This window comes from Xenia sp. Carnegie-2017, unplaced genomic scaffold (genome assembly GCF_021976095.1).
Source record: "Xenia sp. Carnegie-2017 unplaced genomic scaffold, XeniaSp_v1 HiC_scaffold_30, whole genome shotgun sequence".
Classification (NCBI taxonomy): Eukaryota; Metazoa; Cnidaria; class Anthozoa; order Malacalcyonacea; family Xeniidae; genus Xenia; species Xenia sp. Carnegie-2017.
Window position 1 is genome coordinate 246338 of NW_025813494.1, and position 25850 is coordinate 272187.

The 25850-nt window shown below is 37.2% G+C and overlaps 2 protein-coding genes and 2 long non-coding RNA genes across 4 annotated transcripts; 2 read left to right on the forward strand and 2 right to left on the reverse strand.

The window, feature by feature from the left end:
• Position 1: 1 nt before the first annotated feature.
• Positions 2 to 14086, forward strand: LOC124455205. The gene is made up of 3 exons (XR_006951769.1): positions 2 to 69; positions 4788 to 4791; positions 14076 to 14086. It is a non-coding gene; the product is annotated as an uncharacterized LOC124455205 (long non-coding RNA).
• On the forward strand, positions 12108 to 12901 carry LOC124455203. The gene is given in 2 exon segments (XM_047005897.1): positions 12108 to 12190; positions 12192 to 12901. Coding segments are annotated over 2 exon segments (591 nt in total). The 5' UTR covers positions 12108 to 12116; the 3' UTR covers positions 12709 to 12901.
• A 440-nt stretch (positions 14087 to 14526) lies between the features above and the next one.
• Positions 14527 to 15071, reverse strand: LOC124455213. Its single transcript, XR_006951775.1, has 3 exons — positions 14980 to 15071; positions 14707 to 14827; positions 14527 to 14613 (listed from the first exon to the last, which is right to left on the reverse strand). It is a non-coding gene; the product is annotated as an uncharacterized LOC124455213 (long non-coding RNA).
• Positions 15072 to 23373: 8302 nt separating this feature from the next.
• LOC124455243 lies at positions 23374 to 25814 on the reverse strand. Its single transcript, XM_047005933.1, has 3 exons — positions 25251 to 25814; positions 24657 to 25198; positions 23374 to 24514 (listed from the first exon to the last, which is right to left on the reverse strand). The coding sequence occupies exons 1-3, from the start codon at positions 25812 to 25814 to the stop codon at positions 23374 to 23376; spliced, it is 2247 nt and encodes a 748-aa protein (XP_046861889.1).
• Between the last annotated feature and the right edge of the window lie 36 nt (positions 25815 to 25850).

Below are 25850 nucleotides of genomic sequence, written 5' to 3' on the forward strand. Positions count from 1 at the left end.
GACATCTCCTTATTAATTGCTGAGAACCCACGAAGGTAAGCCCAGAGCCTTTCAATAGCCTCACCATCTGTAAGACCAAAACCATCGAGCCTTCTAGGACTGAATTTGACCTGGTTTTTTTGAAGACACTAAAAAATAATATTTTACCTACGGGGACTTTTAATCAAGGAAGAAACCAGAGCAGAAAAGATTGTCTTTCTTCAATCGCTACATCATTACCCAGGGATGTACTTTTCTGGAGGGAGGGGGTGCTCTAGTTTGGATAAGATTCTAGTGGCTGCTTGTTGCCGTAACATGCAAGACATTTTTCGTTAAATTTTGTTACTTATATACAATGATTGGAGATTTTTGAAATTATGCTCCATAAACCCCAATTACGATCGCTTGATGGTTTATCACTGGGAAAACAATGAATGGATTTGATTTTCTAAAGAAATTATTAACAATTTTGCAGACAAATTTGCATTGTAAGAGTAAAAGATTGGGCATGCTTCGCCCCTGAGAAAAGTGGGTCCATGCTTCATGCAGGTCTATGGGCCTTGATACATACGTAAGTAGCTACGTGGATTTAAAATCAAAATTACAAACAGCCAATTTTTTTCTTTTCCTTTAATTTATCATGCTTATGCATGGTCTATGACTTGATTGTGTAAACTGTCATGTTTATTTTTACAGTAATAAAACAATTATTATATATGCACTAATCTATAATGTGCTCCACCTTATTTTAGAGTTGTCAGTATTCAGAATTTCGTATTCGCTGTTCCTAATCCAAAGCATTTTAAAAGATGCTGACCAAAGTCCCGGTGTTGATTTAAAAATAATGTATGATATTGGATGTGTATTATCCTCACATTTAAAGGTATCTTAATGTTGGCATGTATGATGTGGGACAAGTTCATTCACCAACTAAACTTTGAATAAATTGGTACCGTTCTAGGCAAACAAGAGGCATGACATTTTGTCAAAAGTGTCAATTTCGGTGCCGATATTTTATTGTTATGGACACAAGGCTTCATGCCAGGTAATGAATAAAGCATTTTCCCTAAGAAATTTATGTTGAACTATAGTGAAATATAGTCTTTTGCGTGAAAATTCGTGATCTATGGTCTTTTGCATAAAAATTCGTGAACTATAGTCTTTTGCATGAAAAATCGTGAAAATATAGTCTTTTGCATGAAAATTCGTGAACTATGGTCTTTTGCATGAAAAGTAGTGAACTGTAGTCTTTTGCATGAAAAATCGTGAACTATAGTCTTTTGTACGAAAATTCGTGAACTATAGTCTTTTGCATGAAACTATAGTGAACTATAGTCTTTTCCATGAACATTCGTGAACTACGGTCTTTTGCATAAAAATTCGTGAACTATAGTCTTTTGCATGAAAAATCGTGAACTATGGTCTTTTGCATGAAAAATCGTGAAATATAGTCTTTTGCATGAAAATTCGTGAACTATGGTCTTTTGCATGAAAAGTAGTGAACAATAGTCTTTTGCACGAAAATTCGTGAACTATAGTCTATTGCATGAAACTATAGTGAACTATAGTCTTTTGCATGAAAATTCGTTAACTATGGTCTTAAAAATTGTTAGCAATTTAATTTTAGAAATGCAAAAGATTTATTGCTTGGTTGATTATTTGTTTTGCGGAACAAATTATTCATATCTGTAGCAATATTTTGAAGTTGCTTAAAATAATATGAACAAAAATACATAAAGGGAAAAGGATTTCTTATTTTCCGAAGAGTTTCTATCTGTATCTGTTTTTCCTGAAAGCTTGAAAGTCAAAAAATTGTCTATCAAAGTTATTTATAGCTATTAAATCTTAACCAACATCTCGGCAGAACTTAAAGCATATATATGACCTCCATTTGGTTTTATTGATTTTAGTATGTGTCAAAAAGTTATTTAAGAACTTCCAAATTTGATAAAAGGCATATTTCAAAAGTTTTTACTGCTTAAAAACAGGTTTTAAGAAAAAAGCAGCGAAGACTTAGCTTTAACTTAGGAATACATCTGTGCATGAAAGTTATTTAAGCCTATATCACAACATAGCTACTTTTCTTGTTCTGTATCTTTTCTTTTAAACAAGGCCTATTATGCATAAAACTCTATAACAATACATAATTTAAAATATAAATTCTATATATATTATTGTTGAAATTGTATTCTTGCATGAGATCCTGCATTTTGAGTGCGCTATCTTTTTGTGTGTGTTTTTTTCTTTTTGTTTGAGCTGTATTACTTCTGGAAATATTTTATGTGTGTATAAATTAGTGTAGAAGTTGTTAACTAATTTTTTGAGAACTATCTGAATCAATAAAAAACCCATTTGTGGTCATAAGCATTTTATGAATTTGAGATAGAAGCGTCTGCCGTTCGGTGATGGATGCTTCAATTTTTCAGCACGTGTCTCGTCATATTTCAGATATGGGACATTTTTTTACCATGTTACTGATTGTGTAAAACATTTCATTTGCTCGAAGATATCATAAGTCTTGTTCGAGGTAAACTGTCGAAGCAAAATAGAACGACATTGGGAGCCTTGGTCACAATCGATGTGCACGCAAGGGATGTCGTTGAAGATATGGTGGAGAAAGGTATCATCAACACCTATCATCATTTACAATCCATCTACATACTTAGTGTCGCAGAATTCACTGAGTTCGTCCAGAAAATTGATCTGCACTCTGATTCGGTTTGTTTTATGGAGTTTATTAGCAATGAACAATCTACACAATCTTTTCGACTATTACAAATTTGAGTCTATTTATATGTTTACATTTCGTGACTTACGTGCACTACTACAACATGAATTAATTAAGAGAGAAAATACTTAGGAAGTGTTAAGTATATACACCCTAATTTTTAATTATAATTTTGGCACACATAAAACTCTGCATGGGAGCTTATAAAATCTGGCATGCAATAAAAAATATAAATGAAATATCCTAAATTATACAACACTTAGTTTTTCAAGCATAAATAAAAAAATTATTTTGCAATAAGAAAGGACACTACTCAAGACAGTCGCAACTGTTACTGAAAGCAGAGAATATGTGTATTTTAAAATATGTGCGCTAAATTTGCATTTTTGACAGCATCTATAACAGTTATCGCCTTTTGTCGAGTGTTTTAATTCTATCCGACGTGAGAACGAGCAATTTTTCCTCAGGCATAATTTACAGGAACTCATGAATCAGCGAAATAGGCCGCTACAGATTGAACATTGCTTGCTCCTTTTGATCTCGTAAAGTCTTTTAAAGTTTTATTTGCCAGGTTTAGGCATGCTTCAACAGCATTGTTTCGATTTACATAGTGTAAATATCTCTACTATAACTAACATGATTTGTTGTTATCAAGTTTTAACGGCCTGTTAAGTCCTTGAAGGAACATTCAGCTTATAGACATTCTGAATAAGTCCGAAAAACTTTAATAAAGTGTTTAGTGAGTTGTAGAATTCAAATTTATTGTGGGAATTATTGACCGTTGATCATTTCTTGATGTCACATTTAACCAAGACGCTTAATGCTGCAAATCTCAATGTAGAGTACGTCAAAATAAATCATTGCGTCTCATTTTGGTATGAATTTTCATTTCTAAACACCTTGAAAAATTAAATTTTTTAGAAACTGACAACCAATAGTGTTTTTCTGTATGCAATTTGAATTTAAAATTGAGCAGCTATAATTTATTTTGATCTATAATGGATTCGCTACTGTGTCAATAGTATTTCAAAACTTATAAAAATGCTAAATAAAAATGTCTGGTGTACGCTTTGATCTTGCCAAAAGTAATTCTCTTGCTTTATGGTAATGAAACGGAGTTGTGTAATCAAGCCTAAAAGATGAAAAAAAAAAACAATCGAGCATACGAGTTCGACATTGATTCAAATTCTTTTTTTCTCGTGTTGAAAAAAATATTTACGCCATGAAGATTATGTTTACTTTATGCAGAATTGATCGATCGAAATTTTCGCTTGTTTTCAAAACTTCTATTATTAACTTCTATTTCAAAACTTCTATTACTCCGCTGGCAATAAGCCATATAATGTAAAAAAATGTCTTTCATAGGTGTCTCGCGTGAAAAGGACTTTGATTGGCTGTCTCAGCTTCGCTATTACTGGGAAAATGATAATTGCCTTGTGAAAATTATCAATGCAACGGTCAACTACGGTTACGAATACCTGAGAAATTCTGTAAGGTATAAGATTATTTAGAATATGTCACGCGCAACCAGTTAAAAAAACCCCTGATCTCTTAATAGAAGAAAGTGTTTTTATTTATGTTTTGTTGATTTAACTATGACTGTTGAAAGTGGTTCTTTCACGGTTTGAAGTACCCATGTTTTATTTGTTTATGTACAAACCTCGTTTAAATTCGTCCTAGAACCAAACAAACCCGTGACACTTTATTTCAAAGAAAGTATTACGGGCTACGCCTTCATAAGAATTAGTACTTTCACAGGAATAAGCATCAACAAAGTAATTGTTTTCACTAAGTATTCCGCCTGGACTATTCCTTAAGACATAGATCTTATTCCATAATTTTATTGCGTAGATTGGTCATTACTCCGTTGACTGATCGTTGCTATCGTACGTTGGTTGGAGCATTTCACTTAAATCTTGGTGGAGCACCTGAAGTCCCCGCCAGCATTGGCAAGACGGAGACAACTAAAGTGAGATGCTAACGCTGTATGAAGTAAATGATGAGCGGTGGTTCTCATACATTTGTCTCAGTCGTTCCTTTGAGTCGTCTTAATCGAGTTGCAGCGGTCGCCTGAATAAAGGTCCGTTCACACGATGCGATTTAGCAGATTCGATTTTGTCCGATCCTAAAAAACGAATCATGTAAAGACATATAAAGCGACCCTTCGACAATCGAGTCAAATTGGATGGAAATAGAACTTGAGAAAAGAAAAAAGAAAACTTGAGAAAAGATCAGAGGAAGCCGGCCAGCTTCAGAATTCTCACTCTCCATACTTGGCACGAAAAATTAGATTTGACAAAAAAAAACACGCAAAATATATCGATAAATGTACTGGATAACACAAATGGCTACTTCCACGACTATAAATATCTCCTAAAATATCCGGCAAACAAAAATATCGGACCGCTATAACAAGCATCCAAAAGTCGGAACCAAAACAATTGGATCGGACAAATCGGATCGTATGAATGGGCCTTATAGCGAAGTGCGGCCGTGCATGCATTATTTTACAGATCTGGTCTGATGAGCATGGACTTTCCCACCTGATTTCTATATTTACAAACTTCAGAACAGGGGGGAGCGCTTAAGGAAACCCAAAGGTCTGGTAAAAAATACATAATTAGGCACACGAATAAAATGACTCGAAATGAAATAACTATTCTATAACCAGGCTAAAGAGTGTTAGCCACCGTGTAAATCTCGCAAATCTTTTTAAAAATTGTTTGGATTATTCAAAATAAATCATTGAAGATGGTTTGACCTCTGAGGCAAATTGTGATTTTAATACATTACTTCATGGTTACTGTGTGCGTACGATTTTTATTCTCAACTTTTCCACGAATCATTCAAACGAACCAACCATGAAGTAATCTTTTTATCATACGAGTGTTGAATTTTAGATTATAGTGAAATTTGTTTGCTGAAATGATAGACACAACTCGAACGCTTAAAAACAATCACATAATTTGCATAAGAAAATACAATAACACAAATTAATTGTTCATTGGGATAAACTAGTTTTTCCACCGTTTGTGTCATAACATTATGAATGGCAATTCATCTACGAAGGAATTAGGTTTGTATTTTACGTTGTCTTTTTCTTTCGGAGGGAAGCGTATCGTATATACAATCAGAATGCAAGACAGTTACGACGTTTTTCACAAGTGAAGAAAATCGTATGTCCAATCAGATGCTCGGAAATTTTAGGCATATGATTTTTATTTCACCATTTTGTTGCGCATAAATTTAAATACTCATATGATAAATAAAAAATCGAAAACATTTTCCGAGTTTGTACAGAGTTATGTAAACACGCGTGAAAGTTTGGTAGAAACTCGAAATTGCGTGGGCAAGCACGAGTTTTCCAAGCATTTTTGCATTATTAAGTTATATTAACACGCCTTTTTTGGAGCATTCGACCAGCGCCCGTTTTTTTCAAAGGTTATTTTATAATTTATTACAATGAACAATGAAAGTTCATCAAAACAATTCAATTGGAAAAAGCGCCCCGAAAGTGAATTTAAATCAGGGTTGCCTTAACGTCGTTAATTCGGGGATCCTACATTCGTACTCACAGCTCGTAAAAGACAATTGTAGATAATGCAAGTCTGTGCAGCAGATGATGTATAATATTAATTATATGAGTTATACGAGACGAGATTTAACACTGCATGTTTAAAGCCTGACTAGTTCTTGCAGGTAGATATCATTTCCCTACTTGGTGCTAGGTTGAACTGCGGTCTATAAGACAATCTGCGAAAGGTATTTTCCTAAGACCAGTCCGCCATCGATAAAATTTCCGAAATCGAAATACACTGATTAAATGCGGCAGTAGTGGCTGCACCTCTAATGAAGTGTGCCGTAAAAACATTACAATCAATGTCTGCTAGTTGTAATAGTGTCTTAATCCAACGCCCCAATCTAGAGGAAGCAATGGTTGGTGCGGTCGAAAGAGGGACAGGAATAGTCTATTCTGGAGATTCGATTCCTTCGGTCTCTTATCGGCAGTTCGCTTCGCATACGATCTCAATCATTTTTACCAGACACAACTCGTCATCGGAGAGATACGTTGCGTGAAAGCTGATCTTTGATAAGTCTCCTGGCTTTGATTCCTTAGATAGCCCGGCAGCTGAAAGGATACTCCTTCCGGGTGGTAAGCGCGAAAGCGAAGATCTCACTTAGCCATATTGGATAAGCGATCCGGTGCAGTTAGTCATAGAAAAACTACCAACTTGTAAAACAACATCTTATATCAGATACTCATATCTTCATTCGAACCCAATGATTTAATGAACCTAACATGATAGAAACATTCCAAGTATGAGAATACTTGGGTGCTGGCGATCTTAAATTAAAGATACCTTTTAAAAGTTGTGAGATCAACGTGTGAGACCCCACTTTATATCCATCAATCTCAGGCAACAGGGCTGACAAACTGGATCTGTACACGTTGAGGCTGTGAAACGCTTTCCCTTCCTCAAACTGATCTTTCAGAAACTCTAAAATAAGACTCAATGAGATTGACTTGCCGTTGATCACACCAGCTAACCCACATGTTCCTACGGAGGCATACGTGTTGGTTGTGTTCTTTTGCTAGGAAGCCAGAAAAATATCTCGAGTTGACTCTGAAATGCCTGTGTCATTGTAACGTCTGCAGATAATCTCCACCCAACCAGTTGCAGGTTGGAAAGGGGGTGAGGCATGTTGTCTCTCAGCAATGTTGGTGACGTTGAAAACAACAGAGGGCGATCTATGCACAGATGCAGTAAAAAAGGATCCAAGGTTGTGCTTGCAACACTTGGGCTATAGCCTCGAAGGCTTGCCCAATCTAAAGAAAACACATCTGAATGTATTGCTATGGGATCCGGTTTCCAGCTGACTAACTTGGGAAGTTGATGAGTTAGGCGAGAGGCAAATAAGTCGCTCTTCATCGGCCCCATATTTTCATTATTGCCTGAAACATTGATGGGTCCAGTTTCCAATCACTCGAATCAACTAAATTCCTCTATGCCCAATCCGGTACCCTGGCATTCCAGTACCCTGGCAGGTGTCGAACAGATACCACAATTCTGTTCTGTTCCAGTTGTAGCGCTAGATTTGATAAAGCCTACGAGTGGGTCCCTCCCATCTTGTTTATGTACGCTACTGCGGTAGTGCTTTCCATTAATACTTTCACGTGTGTACAAACCTTGTTTTTTGTAAACGTCTTGATGGCCAGAGATCCTGCCATCAATTCCAAGCAATTGATGTGAAACTTTTTCTACCTGAATGTTTCCTGGCACTTTGTGAACAATGTTGTTCAAGCTTCTTCCTTAAATCACAACATTGTTAACTGCACTGTTTCAGCTCATTTTAATACACCAACAAGGCTTTCAAATGAGAATACTAATTAACTGTTGCTGCCTAAAGCGAGAAAAAAAAACGGCGCGGAGAAGTATTGCATTCCAATACAATGGGATCGCCTTAATAAAGAAATATCTTTAATAAGATTCGAGGACCAAGGTAAACGTCATTTTTAAATTTATACATGAAATACCTTTATACAATTTTAAAATTTTTTCATTCCACACATTGTTTTTTACATACTTCATTGAACTTTGGTTATCTTAACTTTTTCCCATTGTAATTTTAACATTGTTTTATTCCCGTAATTTCAATGCAGTTCAGGCAAATGAAAAAAATTCTTACTATTATTATTACTTATCTGTCCACTCACTTGTTGACATTGCTGTAGGAATACCACCAGGAGCGAAGTCCTTCTCAGTCTAAAAAAGTTTTTCGCGAAAAATATCAGATATAACTGAAGCAATAATCGAAGATCAAACTCATTCAAAAAAGGGTTTATCGTCAAACTGTTCGGTAATTTCCTCTCCCGGATCAAAGTCGTCAAGATCAAGAACAATATCGCAATCATCTTCCTCGTCTTCCTAAGAAATGAAGTACAGGTCAGATATTTTAACAGGTTGTATTTAGAAGACAACGTCCATCCTGACTCTCAAGTGTCCTTTGTCCCACCTTCTTAGTCCGAAATGTCCATTGTAAATACGAGGAAAACTACAAAAAAGGACAAGAGAGCTAATTACTGGTGAGACAGGTGGTTCGTGTCACATGTAATTAGTAGTCCCAGTTGTCCCAGAGTCTTTTATGAGCTTAATCTTATTCATACCTAATTTCACCTGTCCTGTCACCCCTGTCCATTGTAATAACTCTCCTTAATCCTACCTATCGTTTATCCCACCCGCTCTTCATCCCAATTGTCCCTTTACCACACCGATCCTTAATCCCACTTACCCTTTATCCCACTTGTCCTTTATCCCACCTGCCCTTTATCCCACTTGTCCTTTACCACACCTGTCATTAATCCCACCTGTCCTAACACTCGCCTGAACCTAAACCAATTTGTCTATAATCCCGACTTTTTTAATTGCACCTGCCCTTAATCCCACCTGGCCTTTAAGGCTTTAACTTTAATCCCGCCCTTCCTTAACTACGGCCTTCCTCAGTTTCAACTGTTCATGGGGTAAGCCTGTGGATAATCCTACCCGCCACAAAATGCCACAACCTCTACCTTTTTCGTTTTTCCTTTCTTTTCAACATGCTTATCGCACAAACTGTGGACATCTTTGGACCCTACAGAAGAAGAATGTTTGGAGAAGCTCTTAGTTTCCAGCACATTTTGCTCCTCACGTGAGTCGATTCGTCGACGCTTTTCATCAACGGAGATGCCATGGAGTCCACTTGCTGTAGCTTTTTCCTTTCCATCTTCCATTTCTCTATTTTTCGAGATTTCCCGATCAGCTTTTTTCTCTTTTGAAAGAGAGATGTTGGATTTCAGTGCAGCTTTTTCGACATTCGAGTCCGTAATAATTTTTTTCAGTTTACTCAAAGCTTGCTTCTGTTTCGTCGAGTTCGTCATGTTGTCACGAGCTTGGAGAGTGGAACCCATGTTGGTCTCAGACATGTTGGTTATCGTTTCATTTTTTTTGCGAGCACAATTCTCGACAGACGTATTACTAAGTTCTTCGACCGACGATTCTCCTTCGTTTTTCATTGGTTTTCCATAAGAAGGCATTGAATCACTAGTTAGCATTTGATTTTCCGACAAAATATCGTCATTATTGTCACTATTCTCGACTTCATTACCGGATAAAATATTTTGCTCGTCGTCGTCGTCGTCATCAAGCGAAGTGTGGTATTTCGACTTTGGGCAAAGAGAGACATTATGAGAAGACGTTCTGGCAAACATGCCGTCTAAGGTCTTACAACACATCAACACCACAACTGACAAAAATTCACACATCTTTCGACACCTTTTAAAATCACCTTCATGCAAAACTAACTATTCAGTATTCACCCACTTGCTTTAAAATCATCGACACTGCAGATACTACATTTGAACTCAAAATCAAAGAAGCACTTCACATTAACAAAACTAACTCTAATCTCAACGTTCAAGTTTTTCGTTTTAACACTATATTCAGCATTTAAATACTTTCATTATTAATTCTAACCACTATTTCATTGTAATATAATAATTTATTCATAAGTGTATAAATTGTATCACAGTATCATATTACTCATATATATTCATCACATACATAATATTCCTTATAATACTGAAGATGGCATCATGAGATGTTGAAACATGTTTATTTAAAAAAAACTTGTCGTTTTTATTAAATGAGCAATATCAATAGTGCTTTTACGCAGTTACGGCAATCAAACATTGTCTGGCAATATTACCTTTCTGTATTTCAAGCATTTTGTCGTGTAATTACCTATGCTGTATGAAAAAACTGTCTTTAGCTTTCCATAATAAACGACTGACTTGCTGTTACATTTGTCTTGTCTTCGTTACTAATATAATTATTCAAGAAGTGAGTACAGAAATGAGGTTATTAAATAACAAAGGTTAATAATATGGTTAATAACCAAGAATTGCCTTGCGAATCTGGAAACGAGACACCCTGTGCAGTTAAAAAATAGATAAAAAATAGAAATGAAAGAAATGTCCTCGCAAAATATTGATGAAAATTGCGACCGCGAACTAAGTGAATCCCCTTCGGTGGGTTGGATGCGAGCGTTTCAATCAATCAAACTTTGTGCTGATAAAAGAGCGACGATTTCTGGATTGGAACAGCTTGGTGAGGTGTCTTTTGATTCAACAAAATTAGGTACATTATCTACTCCATCCTTTGTTGATGTGTCCTCTGAATTACCAACGCAAACTAGGGACACTAATTATCATGTCAGCAACATCAACGGTACCATTGTCGGCTGCGATTTCCCCCTCTCATTTAGTGCTTGGTCCTGGGTCCTGGTTGGCTTTTGATTCCTTCAAAATTAGTTGGACAAGTCCTCGATTATAAACTCGTTGAGATGTGCTACTTATTGCCAGATAATCTGCTACTAACTGCGGTTGATCCTCCTTCGTTCACTATCGAAAATGGAGCAATAGCCCCGTCAAACTCAACTGTTTCGCGAAAGAAGTCAGAAAAAGTGATTTGTTGTCTTGGGTACAATGCTTTTATGCGTACGTAGCGGTTATAACCGCAACCCACCCAAATCCAATTACGTAATTTTTAATGCAGCCCATTCGTCTTGTGAGACGTGGCTAAAGCCTAGTTCTCATTCATTGTAAAACGTCGACGATAGAGCTTTTGCGACGTCGGCGAGCGCTTACTATTAATGAGAACGCGTTAAAATTTATGTCGCCGATTTTTTGTGACGAACACCGAGCGTCGGCGCTGCCATCGCAAGGAACAAAATGTTTCTTGCGATCATAGCCGATCATTACCGACAACTTTCATAATCTAGTCCAACATGGCTGCTCTTGAAAATGACGAACAATCAGACTTCGATTCAGTGCAAGCATTAAATATTCATGCTGTTAAAGCAAAGCAAAGGACTGTTTTGCTCCTACATGTGGCCATTCGTCGGAGGGCAACACTTGCAAGTTCTTTGCTTTTCCAAGCGCTACAATGCTGAACGACGAGTACAAGAGATGGTTCGACTCATAAGGTATGAACTGATATTCGAAAAGAATTCCTTATTCGGTGAAAATTTGATGAAATACGTGATTTTAAGTGAGATTTACGGACTCTATTCTGGTGAAGAGTTAACATCAGGACATGAGGGAGAATCATCGAATACTGAATGATAGAAGCTTCAGCTAGTTGTCTTTTTAACGGTCGCTTTGTATTTCCCGTAGCCAAAACCTTAAATCTTAGTGCTTTGGAAGGTATAATCCGTCAATTTTGATGATCAAATTTTTATCACTTTTATGAAAGTATGACAGAACAACACACAGCTTCACCTAGCCCAATTGTTTCATTGTAGTGTGGCCACAATTTCTAACATTGTCATAGCATTCACTCATGTTTTGCATGAAATTTTGTTTGACGAGCTAATGACGTCGATTCCATCCCAGAAACAAAAAAACAAGATCTCTGCACCCTCCTCTTTCAGGCAATTTGAATCCTGTCTGCACAGATATTGAGCTTGCTGCACCGGGATTGATGAGTCAGCAAAATGCAACCTTTTTATCATACAGAGGAATGAATTCCTTTAAGGTAATAATTGGTGTTGCACCAAATGGAGTCATTACTAATGTCAGTCGCCTGTATCCAGGTTCTATTTCAGAGAAGGCCATTGTGCAACAGTCTGGACTCCTTAATCACTTGACAGCTGGAGATATGATTCTGGCGGACAAGGGTTTCCTTATCCAGGATGTTGTACCACATGGTGTCTGTGTCAATATTCCACCTTTTCTGAATAATGGAACTTTCACAGAGAGTGAGGTCAAGAAAACAAAAGCCATAGCTAAAGCACAGTTTCATGTCGAAAGAGCCAATGCTAGGCTGAAAGACTTCAAAATTTTAGGTGTCATTCCTTTGTATTTGCACTGCTATGCTGACATTTTGTTTCAGTTATGTGGAACACTTGTAAATTTGCAATTTCCTCTCATCAAAGAGGGATGTGAAGATATGTTTTTTGAGTAGTTTTATGTTTGAAGACTACATTGGACAGTTTTTTAATAATTATTGTTGTTCAAATAGAAAATGAAATAATTTGTAGACTGAGGCTTACTTAGAAGAAAATACAGCTAGAGGGGTGGGGGTGGGTGGAGCATTCTAATATAACAGTAAAGGGATGATTTTACCTCCTAGGGATTACAATATTTATCATCTGGTACAGCCTGGGTTTACATAGGGTGTCAAATTAGATCACTGCGAGAATTCTTTTATCATGTTTAGGAGAACAGAAGTTAAAAGAAGTTTTGACATATGTTTTACAATGGATGTCTTTTTGGGGATAAAAATAAAAGCAAGTACTGCCCACAGTTACCCTTAAGAAGTCTTTCTGAACATTTCCCATGAACATCCCATCACTTTTATATGGGAATTTTCCTTCCCCCCAGGAAAACAACATTAAATGATGTACCATATTTCCATGTCTTTTAAATACCATGTTATCCTTGTGTTTATTAATAAAAATGCAAATATATGTATAGCCTGTTACCACAACTCCCTCACACCAAACTAGTAGTGGTAGGTCAATTTGAGGACTGAAAACCGACGAGTATCACTATTTTTTAAAACAAATCGTTCATTAAAAAGCCTTTTTTTATTTCACTACAAGAGAAAATCACGCCCTCGTGTTCATTTGGGCAACGAAAACAGTGTAAAACTTAATCTTGACATTTGGCATTCACCGTCACTTTATAAACCTTTTCTTTCATTCTTGCGTGTACTTCTACTCGTAAAACACTCTGCTGGTAAGTAAATGCCTCAATGTGATCTGACTTAAGTGGTTTTCCCCCTTTTTTATAGATTTCTTTTCTTCTGAGAAGAAATAAAAAAGCGAAGCGATGGATAATGTCTCGACTACCGTGAAATTGGCACCACATCGGGCAACACAATCAACACAACATTCATCACAACAATCATCACCACATTCAACTAAAATTTATCATTCAAAATGATAAATCGAAAAATCGTCTTTAAAACACGTTTCCCATCAAATAAAACAGTAAAAAACAATTCTTAACTGTTTATTACTATTTTACAGTCCTTAACCATCACAATAAATGTATAAAAGTCAAGAAATTGAAGAAAACACTAAGATTTATATGACAGTGTACTTTCCATTTCTCTTAATTAGCCTATAATTTAAAAACTACACGGTAGAATTTTTAATAAATATAAATATATCAGAATTCCGGTTCTTTAACAAACAAAGGCCTATAAAAAAAAAATACAAGGTAGAATTTTTTTAAACTTGGCCAGAATATAAATAATTATATTTTCTATCACATATCCAAAATCTGGAGGTGGCACAAAAAATGAAAGAAATAATATTCCTTGAGAATGTACTCTGGTATTAACTGTGAAAATGGCACCACATTCGAGAAACAGCTCTATAGCTAAAAAATTACACGGTAGAATTTTTTTAAACTTGGCCATGTTGTAGATATTCTTACTGTCTATAACATATCCAAAATCTGGAGGTGGCACAAAAAAATAAGTTGCAGAAAATCATCGACAAAGTCGGATGACACGAATGCGCGTAATATAATCTTGCATATTTAAGTTAAGAATTCCTGTTCTTTAAGAAAAAAAGCCTTATAAATAAAAAACTACACTGTAGAATTTTTTTAAACTTGGCCATGTTGTAGATATTCTTACTGTGTATAACATATCCAAAATCTGGAGGTGGCACAAAAAACTAAGTTGTAGAAAATCATCGACAAAGTCGCATGACACGAATGCGCGTAATATAATCTTATATAATTAGGTTGAAGCTGAAGTACTAAGAACAATGTCTTCATTTACATCCAAGTTGATGGTTCTTATGTGGCTTGAATAGATGTACGAGTGCACTGTTGAAGCTGATTCTGACAAGCCCTGTTAATAGAGGATTCAGGCAAAATAGGAGCAATGGTTCATCTGGATCCACACAATTACAACACAAACAAGTCAAGCTGGGTTGCTTGATACCTCATCATGATTTTCTTGATGATCAGCTGAATTACTCGGAATGTCTGGATTCACATCCTTGTTGATGGTTCTGATGTTGTTCGAAGTGACACAAGAGTGTGTTGTTGAAGCTGATGACCCCCTGTTAATAGATGAAGCCTGAAATTTTACTTCTGGTGATTTTATAACGACACAATCAAAGCACATGGAAGTAAAAAATATAATCAACAAACCAATAACAAACCAAGTATTTTGAACCATTTTATGTAGAAAACCTGTAAGGCTTCAATTTACCTTTTGAGTAACGTCATTCCAAATACACGTAAATTTCTTGCGAAGTAGTATTCGAGGAATCATCTGATAAATATCATGTGGTTCTAAATTGAAAAAATCCTCGTCGTCGACTTGATTAGCTTTAAAAATATAAGAAGAAAAACGTCAATGAAATTACGTTATTGCTGTTGGTATTCTCTAAAAGCGCTCGACCAAATCTGCCTGCTAGTAAAACGTAAACAAGGCAAGTCATCTATAAATGTAATTTTGAATTATTTTCTACACTAGATTTATGCACAAGACATTTCAGGATGAGACAATACCTTCAAAATCTTCGACAATTTCATCCAATTTGTTCTTTTACAAAAAAAGAATGTCAGCGACAGATGATTGTTTGTTGATTTCCATTTTGCCCACAATAGAAGAGTTTAAACGCTTAAAATGCACTTCAACAAAGCACAAGAAGTTTAGAAACACGCCACGCGACTACCATTGAGTTCTATAAGACCTGGAGGGGAAACGTCAACAAAATTACTATAAATTATCAGCGCGCGGCCGCGTGGTCAAAAACATGGCGGATTTTGGTTGTCAAAGTCAGCGGAAAGACGCGGGCTCATAAAATGAAATTTTTTTCGCCCACCCGGATTTGACAACCACAATTGCGATTATATAAAATATCAATGCCAAGCACAAAAACTTTAGAAATTTTATCTTTAAAACATGCTGCAAACTTGTTTGGTATACGGATGCTGAAGTAATGCCAGAAAAGGAAACATTTCATGACACCGGTAAGCAACGTAAGATTGTTTACTATTTAAAGTGTTAGGTGTTTTGTTTTAAGTCAATACTTGAAGTGTGATGGTATATATTTTGTGAATGTTTTTACTCCTAAGTTATAATTTAAGTTCTGTTTATCCAGTCTTATTTGTTCTTTACTTAATCGCTTCCTAGACTAGACAAAGCAACCAATTCTTATCGAGATATGCATATCTTAAAACTCCTTGTTTCAACTGAGTTGAAATGGAGGATTTTTTCATGATATTTTTCTGAAAATATGAAGCAAATATTAAGGACAGAGCTGTATTGAAATCAAATGCAGTGCAGGATTAATTAATGAGCTCTTTGGTACATGTCGTACAATAAAAAACACCTGTATTAAACAGCTAGCCTGGACAATTTGACAGATTTGGACAAGCATGATGGTGTGTAAAGGTTTGCTTTATGCTAAAAGTTTTATAAATGCCATCTGGTGTTTCTGTAAATGAATTGTTTGTTACACAGTGTAGTAAACAGGTTAGTACATCAAAATCAAGATAAAAACTACTTTGTTCAATGATGTGCCAAATTTTGCTCCTACCTTGAAATATTTGCTCAAGAAAAGCTTATCATGACAGGCATGAAACATTAAATACAGTACTGCATCATCTGACAAAATCCATACGTTTTTCAATTCCAGGTGATTAAAAATTCACATAAGATGCATTGGTTGCAATGAAGTTGAATGTGGAAGAAGCAAAAATTGATGGCAAAGAACTTTTTATGTCTTTTGAACAATTACGATATCATTTAAAAGAATAAGAGTAGCAATCTAGTAAAAGAAGCGACATCTGTCTTCAACATGAGACTTTTCCAATTATGTATAGTTACTTTGTACAAAATACTATTTTAGATAAACTTGATTTTAAGTCATTCACTGATATTTTACCAAAAGACAAAAATTCAAAGGCATAATGTAAAATTCAAAAATTTGTCAAGTTGTTTGAACCTAGAAAAAATTAGTGTAGGTAACTGTAATTTGTAAGGACACAAAAGAAAAGTAGTGCAAGAAGGTTAGCATTATTGAGAATTAATAAGTTCTTGACATACATTACACAAAGCCATAATATTATAAATAATGTCTGTATAATAACAATTATACAACATGCTAAATATCTTCACCTACATTATAATTATTTAAACAGGTTTGCCTTCATGCAGCAATAAAAGTGTTATGTCAGAGAAACCAATGCACTTTGATTTAAGAAATAGTAGTTTCAATGGGAAATTAATGTAGTTCTGTTCAGTAGTAGATCCATGGTTGTCAATAACAATCCAGTTTCTAATATCTTGGCTCAAAACAGAACCAGCAACATGATTATAGAATTTCTGAATTTCGTTCTTTTGCTCTCCTAGTTCAAGATATTTTCCTCATAAGTTCTCAGTAGATTTATCGGAATATCATAATACTTTATAAGACACCCAGAATCAATCCTACCAAAAAAAACTCAAAAAATTACATACCTACTTATAATATATTTCCAGTCGACTTAAGTCGTCGGGGTAAGCTAACTTTTCTAACTCCTTTTTGGACATTTTAACTAAGATTTACCCATCTATTCAAGAAAGACAGTTGCACCAAGCTGTTCACAAACAGTCAAAAACACAAGTATTGCGCATGGGATTATGCATTAAAGCTTAACAACACATTGACAGTGTAAAGAATGCAGTTTGATATTTATTTCTAATATGGCTAAAGCATTACTTGAAAACATATACGCTATTTTACAGTAGATTTACTTCATTTAAATGTGTGTCTATTTCACAAAAATCTGAAGCATTATTTTCGATATTTTATGCTTACGGTATCGTGGTTGTTTTCGCTGGTTGTCATTACTATGAGCAGTAATAGAGATCCGTTTCGGGAGGGAGCGAATGTTAAAAATTTTTCTCAAAGTGGAAGTTTTGACAACCCAAATCCGCCATTACCGCCATGTTTTTGACCACGGGGTCCAGGCCCTTTGCCCCTCCAGGTCTTTTAGAGCTCAATGGCGACTACATACATCGGCAACAGGCAGTCAGACACGTGCCCCTTTGCGTAATGGGATGTCAAGTGGCCAAATCGACCAATCGCCGCAAGTTCGCATCTAATTGGACAAAGAAATGCACTTAATGACACTTAATATTGATCTGATTTTACTCATTCATTGCTCTAACAAACGATAACGGAGTTGTCACTTGACTAGTGACGCAAGAATATTCGTAAAAATTCAATTAATTATGCCACGATTGTGTTGTCAGGTATGTGCAACGTTTTTTTCAACGTCTGTCGCTGGAATGTTGCATCATTTGGTCGCTGTTCATGAACACGATGCCAGATTGCATATTTCTGCGAAGTGCCGGAATGTAATTCAACCTTCCCTAAGGTAAACTTTTGATTCTTGATACGACACTGATTTGTTTGTTATTTGTTAAAAATATTTACTTACTCAGTGCGCTCACGGATTTGTTGTTTAGGTTAACTCTTACAAAAGTCATCTTAGAAGAAAGCACGCCAATGTTGACTTAAACTCACGTGATCTATGTTGCGTTGAATCAGCGAGTAGCACTCAACAATTTTTGTCCTGATGAGGATGGCCTTGAACTCTTAATTGATGAATTCAACAGGGAAAATAAACATGATAACTCTGTTCAAGCAATGGAACACAAAAATGCTCAATTTCTTCTGAAAACAAAAGAAATCAATCTGCTCACACAAAAATGTGTGGATAACATTGTAGAAGATTCCACTGAACTTGTCCGAGGAACAGTCAAAGCAATTAAACACGGTTTGCAAAATTGCTTAGAAAGCTGGATTAAACTATAATGATGTGCCAGGTCTTGATGAATTATTTGATAAAGGTCATGTATCTCAAATCCATTCAAACATATTTCCACAAAGTATAAACAGAATGCTTATTTTGAGGAGCATTTTGGCTTAGTTGTAAGTTTTATTTCTATGTTTTTGACTTTTTTGAGTTTTTGGATAAAGTTTTTTTGAGATTTTTAACATATTTGAGCCAGCTGCTCTTTAGTGCTTGTTATGCATAATCATTATTTTAATTGTAGCAACCCAGACGAATTAAACTTGGACACAGAGTTGTGAAAAGACGTTCAAGGACTGTGTACAAAGAAGTTGTTGTATAATTTAGGATATTTCATTTATATTTTTTATTGCATGCCAGATTTTATAAGTTCCCATGCAGAGTTTTATGTGTGCTAAAATTATAATTAAAAATTAGGGTGTATATACTTAACACTTCCTAAGTATTTTCTCTCTTAATTAATTCATGTTGTAATAGTGCACGTAAGTCACGAAATGTAGACATATAAATAGACTCAAATTTGTAATAGTCGGAGAGATTGTGTAGATTGTTCATTGCTAATAAACTCCATAAAACAAACCGAATCAGAGTGCAGATCAATTTTCTGGACGAACTCAGTGAATTCTGCGACAAGTGGTCCTTCGAGCCGGATAGTATGGAGGAGTTAGCAAGAAAGAAAAGTACGAGCAGGTCATCGTGGTTACCTGACGAAAGTTGTGGCGTCGGCAGCAGGCTTGAATCGACGCATTCGATGAACGAAGAAGAATGACGCGGAACAGCAACGCGACAAAATCTTGGAGACAGTCGCTATGCTTCAAAAACTGGATGAAGACATCCTTAACTTGATGCTGGGGACGAAGAAGCGTCATAACTTGACATTGTCAGCGAAGTCGAGGAAGCTGGAAGAATAAGTTCTGAAGCAAAGTCGATGGCGAGGAAGCTTCGCCAAAAGATTGACAGCAATTGCGCTGGAAAATAGAATGAACAGTTCGTTAAGGTCTGACGGAGGAGCGTCGGTGACCAATAGAACAGTTTGCGCAAAATTGCCAAAGCTGCACGTTAAACGGTTCAATGGAAATGTTTGCGAATGGCAGGAGTTTTGGGATTCCTTCGAAAGCGCCATTCACGGAAATGGAAGTTTGTCCGACGTTGACAAATTCAATTATCTTCGGGGACTCTTAGGCGAACCAGCGAAGTCATGTATCGCGGGATATTCTTTGACTTCGGCGAACTACAACGCTGCAATAGACGCGTTGAAGGAACGCTATGGGAAGCCAGAATCGGTCCAACGAGCGCACATGCAAAAACTTTTGAACTTAGATAGAGTGAAAGATCCGAGAGATATTACGTCTCTTCGTCACTTGTGTGATAGTGTCTTTAATGATCATTCGGAATATAAATCTTTGTACGAAATAGAAACAAGATTGTTCGCCATCGATATGTATATTTTACTGACATTTTGATTGACATGTTTTTCTTCTATTATGCATTTATAATTACTACTCTGATCTTTCTTACACTCCCCAGGGTTGACATAATAAAATGTTGTCAACAAACAAAACAAAAAAAAACAAAACTATTTTTTGCTAAGAATGTACAGTTATTTAGAACTTGTTTGTATTCTGCAATCTTCGCAATTGTCCTGTTATTCCCGCGCTGCGTTGTGGTCGATCAGTTGGACGAAGGACTTGTTCCTTTTCGCCTTTCTTATCGTTTTCTACTCTTTCGTTAATGTCTTCTTCCTGATGAACCTCAATTGGAATAAGTTGCCTGATAGAACGCCGCAACAAGTGTGAATGACTAGAGTCTCCACGAAGGACTCTGACTTGTGCAGCTCGTGTAATTCCATCGCCACCTTGTAACAATTGTTCAACCTTCGCCACCTTCCAAAGATACGTTTTGTTTGATCGTTGCGAATAATGACGATATCTCCAACTGCTATTTCGGGATTTTGATTACCTCTTGATTTTGAAGTGTATTGCTCTCGTAAGGCTAAAAGATACTCGTTTCTCCATTGAAGAGTAAAACGTTGCAGTAAATTTTGTGATGTTTCGCCTTTCTCGTCAAAGATTGATAAGTGCTCTGAATTTCAAAGTGCTCACTGTTTGGCATGGTCGTTATTCGTCTTCCATACACCAAGTGCGACGGGCTTAGCGGAAGAGATACAGCTTCTTCATCGTCGTACACGTAGGTTAGGGGTCGTGCATTTATTACGCCCTCGATTTCAACCACAATAGTATGCAACTCGTCGTAGGTTAGATTGGTTCTACCAACTACCTTTCGCAACGGACGTTTCACGCTTCGAATCAAACGTTCCCAAAAGCCTCCCACCAAGGGCCTTTTCGACGATAAATTGCCATGTAATCTGATGGTTTGCAAGATAGCGTAACACTTCCTCAGAACGACATAACTTGCGAATTTCTAAGCATGCAGCTCGGAAAGTCTTAGCATTATCGGATATAAGAAGAGCTGGCAGTGCTCGTCGACTAGCGTATCTGCGGAACGCGCGGAGAAAGGCTGGAACGCTTAAGGAAGGTGAGCTCCAGATGAATGGCTCTAGTAGACGCACGTAAACAATAGAATATACACTTTTGTTGGATTATCCGACAAATTATTCCTTTCACAACTCTCTCGTACTAACAAAGGTCCGGCAAAGTCCAAACCTACGTTTGTGAAAGGGGGATCATCCGACACTCTGCTAACAGGAAGATCTGGAGGAGGCGTTCCCCCATAAGGAAGACCTTCGGCTTTACGACAAACGACACATTTCCTGACTATTTTCTTTACTGCTTCTCGACCACGGATTATCCAAAAATGCTCTCTAATGGTTGTTAGTGTATCACGAATCCCGCTGTGCTTCACATTGTGGTGAACCTCGCATATTAATAACTCCACAAATCTTGATTCCTTTGGAAGCAATACAGGATTTTTGCTCTCCAGATTCAGCAATGAATTCTTCAGTCTCCCACGGCACCGCAGCACGTGATCACCGTCGAGAAATAGCCCAAATTGTTTAACGTAAATGGGTATTGAAGAATTCATATTCTTTGACAAAGGAATAGTATTTCCTTTTCAAAGGATAGTTGTTGAATAGACCTTATCCACAGCAGCTGCGCCTTCCTTATTTCGTCTGAGCTTAGTTCTTCTGAGGTTGTGAGTTTGTTTGTTGTTCGCTCGCACCGTGGCATCTTCTTTAATATGTTGATGAATCTCATTACATAAGCAGTTGTTCGAAGAAGTTTCTTCATGGAGCTATAACGAGTAATGTCGATTGCTTTGTTAAGATCTGGCATGGCTCGTTGTTCGATTTCATTCGAAACTAGTGATCTTACGACATTCGGATGCTCTTTCACAATTTCCCTCAGAACTTCGTCACTTTGTGAGAGGTTGCCAACTGGACGTTTTGGCCACTCTTCTTCGCCCTTGCCAAGAATTTGGGTCCATTGAACCATAAGGAAGAATTCGAAAGTAGTTGCCCAGAAATACCTCGTGAGGGTAAATCTGCAGGATTAAGTGATCCAGGACAAAAGTTCCAAGATTCCGTCAACGAAATACTTCGAATCTTGTTCACTCGATGCTGCACGAATGGTTTCCATGCTCGATCGTTTCGTATCCAGTGGAGTGCTGTCATCGAATCAACCCAATAAAAAACTTCCAGACTCCACTTGAGTGCCTTTAACAAAGACTCTACTAACTTCGCTAGTACAGTCGCTGCCACCAGCTCTAAACGGGGAATCGTTTGCTTTTCACTGGTGCGACCTTTGTCTTTGAAGCGATTAATTTCACGTCGATGGTACCATTCTCATAGACTGTTCTTACATAGACAACAGCACCAATTGCACTTTCAGATGCATCACTGAATCCATGAACTTGTGTAGTAAGGTATTTCGGTTGGAGTAGATAATAGCACCTCGGTACACGAACATCATTTAGAAACTTTAACTCTGACAATAAACGTTCCACTGTTCACGTAGATTGCCATGCAGTTCACAGTCCCATCCCAATCTATCCAAGCACATGATTTGAAACAGAATCTTGAGCCTTATCGTAAAAGAGACAAGAATCCAAGGGGATCGAAGATTTTAGATGACCATTTCAACAACGATCGCTTTGTGACAGGTAAAGAATTGGCGTACTCGATTATTTCAGTCAAATTGAATAGAAATGTGTCCTCCACCGTATCCCACACCATTCCTAGTACTTTGACTTGAGTGGGTTCCGTGAGCAGTGACTCTTTGCAATTGTCGACTTTGTAAAGGACTGATCATCTTGAGTAACGCTTGATTTGTCACTAATCAAGCTCAAATTCTTTTACCTTCTAACGCTTCGATAGACTTCACTACGTTACTGGAATTCGAGTTCCATTTTCGCAAGTTGAATCCACCCTTGGCCATCAACTGCTTTGTTCCTTTGTATATTTGCAAAGCGGTTTCATCGGTTTCAGCACCGGACACAAAATCATCGACATACAGAGAATTTTTCAAGTGTTCAACAGTTTCTGGCTCCTGCTTCTCGTGTGTCTTCAAATGATGGTTGATAGTAGCTCCTAGAATTGCTGGCGAAGGTCGTAGACCAAAAACCAATCGACAAAACCTTAGCTTTAATACTTCTGAATGAGGATCCCTAGCATCCCTTAGCCACAAAAAACGAAGCATGTCTCTATCTTCCTTGTCAATTCCAATCATTAAGAATGCCTTCTCAATGTCAGCAACTAGCCCAATCTTGTTTTGTCGAAATTTGACGAGCAAATCAAAGATTTGTGGAATGAGGTTCGGCCCGGTCAGTAAGCAATCGTTTAGTGAAAATTTGCGCAAGTTCGTCGTAGCAGATCCATCATATACAACGCGTAGCTTCGTAGTAACCTTATCCTTTCGTATGACACAATGATGGGAAGATAGTGAATTTTACCACAATCCTTATCAGATGCCGGAACCCTTTCGACTATTCCTGCTGCCAATTGTTCAGTAATACCATTATTGTATTCTTCAAGATTTTGTGGATCCTTTAGCAGTTTTCGATGCAATGATCTCAATCTATTATGACAGAGTTCGTAATCGTCATCAATTTGCACATGATCATTTTTCCACGGCAGACCAACTTCGTAGCGTGTTCCAGTGAATTGAATATTTCGCACAAAATCTTGTTCCTCGGTTGAGTTCTCTGAGTCAAAGGTCAATGCCAACGTTCTCAGTTTCCCAAAACGCTTCAATGATATTGTTAGCTCATCCCTATCGGTTACGACAGTAGAATTATCAAGGCAGTCGGCTGCTAAAATGAGGCTGTTCAGAGTATGTTCGTCTGATTTTTGTGATGACCATCCAGACAAAAGCCATCCCAATTTGCTGCTCATCGCTGTTGGACCATTTTCTCCTCGTACGACATCACCTGTGACTACGTCCCAATAATGATCAGCTCCTATCAAGATGTCGATTGAATCACAGCTACCATTGTTATCGGAAGAATCAAAGTCTGCAAGTTCTAAACCATGGAGATGTGGATAATCGTCTATATTTATCCTTGTAGGAAGTGGTGCACATATTGTTGGAAATGCGATTGCTTTAATCTCTACTACCTCACCTCCACTCTTGTTTGCAATGCTCACCTTGAACACTTCGCAGCTTTCTCGTTTACTCTTGCTTTGGCCAAAGGTATTTAATTGAAGTGTCTCCTTACCAATTGAATTTAACCTTAACCGGCCTTGAAGTGACCTTCGAATGTAAGACCTTTGGCTTCCAGTGTCAAAGAGAATTCGTGCTGGAACCGATTTTGATCCGTTTGATACGAGAGCTCTGGCTGTCTGCAAAAGAACACTTCCCTTGACAGTTCGTGTGACAGCTGTTGTGGTTGGAGAGTTTACACCTTCTGATACTTTCTGTGGATAGGTGTTATCAATTGCTTTTTCATTTTGGACACCCTGACTGTTGGTAGCAGGATAGCTGCAAATAGATTGGTGATGCCTCCCGGAACAATGTCGACATTTTCTTGTGACTATACACTTGTTTGCTTGGTGTCCCTTTTTGACAAATAAAGCAACGGTTGGAGTCCTTAGAATTTTAACTCGGGCTTCCCTTCCTTTACCTCTTCACAAGATGCTGAATAATGTGATCCTTGACAGTATACGCATTTAACCTTGAAGCTATGGGCACCGTCTTTATCATTTTCGTCACTACAAATGTTCCAGCTGTCGATGGCTTGTTGGGCTTATCTTTGTTCTGGGGTTTCTCAATTGAACGCGATGACTCGCTCATTTCACGTGCCTCAACTTCAAACTTTATGGTTTTGAGTAACTCTTCAATTTGCCAAACATCACCAGTAGCTTTTCGTGCTACCTGCAATCTTATTTCACTCGGTAGTTTGGACATAATAATTGGTATGAGCAGACTGCCGTACTGGTTTGCAGATACCCCAAGCGAATCAAGTCCTCGCACTTGAACACTTATTTGATCGAAAACATATCTCAATTGCCCAGTACGATTTTCAGAACATGCAGATATTTGTAGGATTTGATCCATATGTGCGGCAATGACCTGTTGGGTTCGACCAAATCTATCTTGCAGAATCGCAATTGCTGCGTCATAATTTGCGGATGTTAAGGTAAGTCCCTTATCGAACGTGCTGCACTACCCTCAAGCAATGAGAATAGATAATTGAATTTGTTTACCTTAGACATACTCTCGTTGCTGTGAATCGTAGCATTGTATAAGTCCCAAAGGCGTTCCATTCTGTGATCTTTCCACTGAATTTTGGCAATTGAAGTTTGGGAAGCTTTGGCATCATTATCGCTGGTGTTGTTCTGACAGGGGCATTCAAAATCGTAGAATTCGCATTTATCACTTCATTCGTAATCGTATCAATAGCATTCGTGTTCGTATAGACCGTATTCGTGTTCGTATTAACCGCATTCGTATTCGTGTTAACCGCATTCGTATTCGTGTTCACCGCATTCGTGTTCGTATTAACAGCATCCGCGTACGTATTATTCTCATCGTTGCTTATCGTTGTGTTACTCGTGCTTGCTGTTGCTACCACTAAAGGAATCTGTTCGACTTGTGGTGTAGGACTTTGCCTTCTTTTTATAGTTTCTTGACAAATCTCCGGTTTTCTTGCTCCTTCGATTTTACGTCTGGTGCTTAGAATTCTATCCGAGACGGCGGCTGCTTCTTCAATTTCGTGTTCAATATCCGTTACATCGCATATCCCAATGATTTCGTCGTTTATTTCGTCTAAGATCTTCATCTTACACTCAAGTTGTTCAGCGATGACATTACATCG

Excerpts from the sequence above, each read along its gene's own strand:
- LOC124455243 (XM_047005933.1), bottom strand. The coding sequence starts at position 25,814 with ATGAAGATCTTAGACGAAATAAACGACGAAATCATTGGGATATGCGAT. Across the intron at positions 25,199-25,250 it reads TACGATTCACAGCAACGAGA|TGCAGCACGTTCGATAAGGG; the intron begins GTATGTCTAAGG and ends GCTTGAGGGTAG. Across the intron at positions 24,515-24,656 it reads ATTCAGCATCTTGTGAAGAG|CTATCCTGCTACCAACAGTC; the intron begins GTAAAGGAAGGG and ends ATCTATTTGCAG.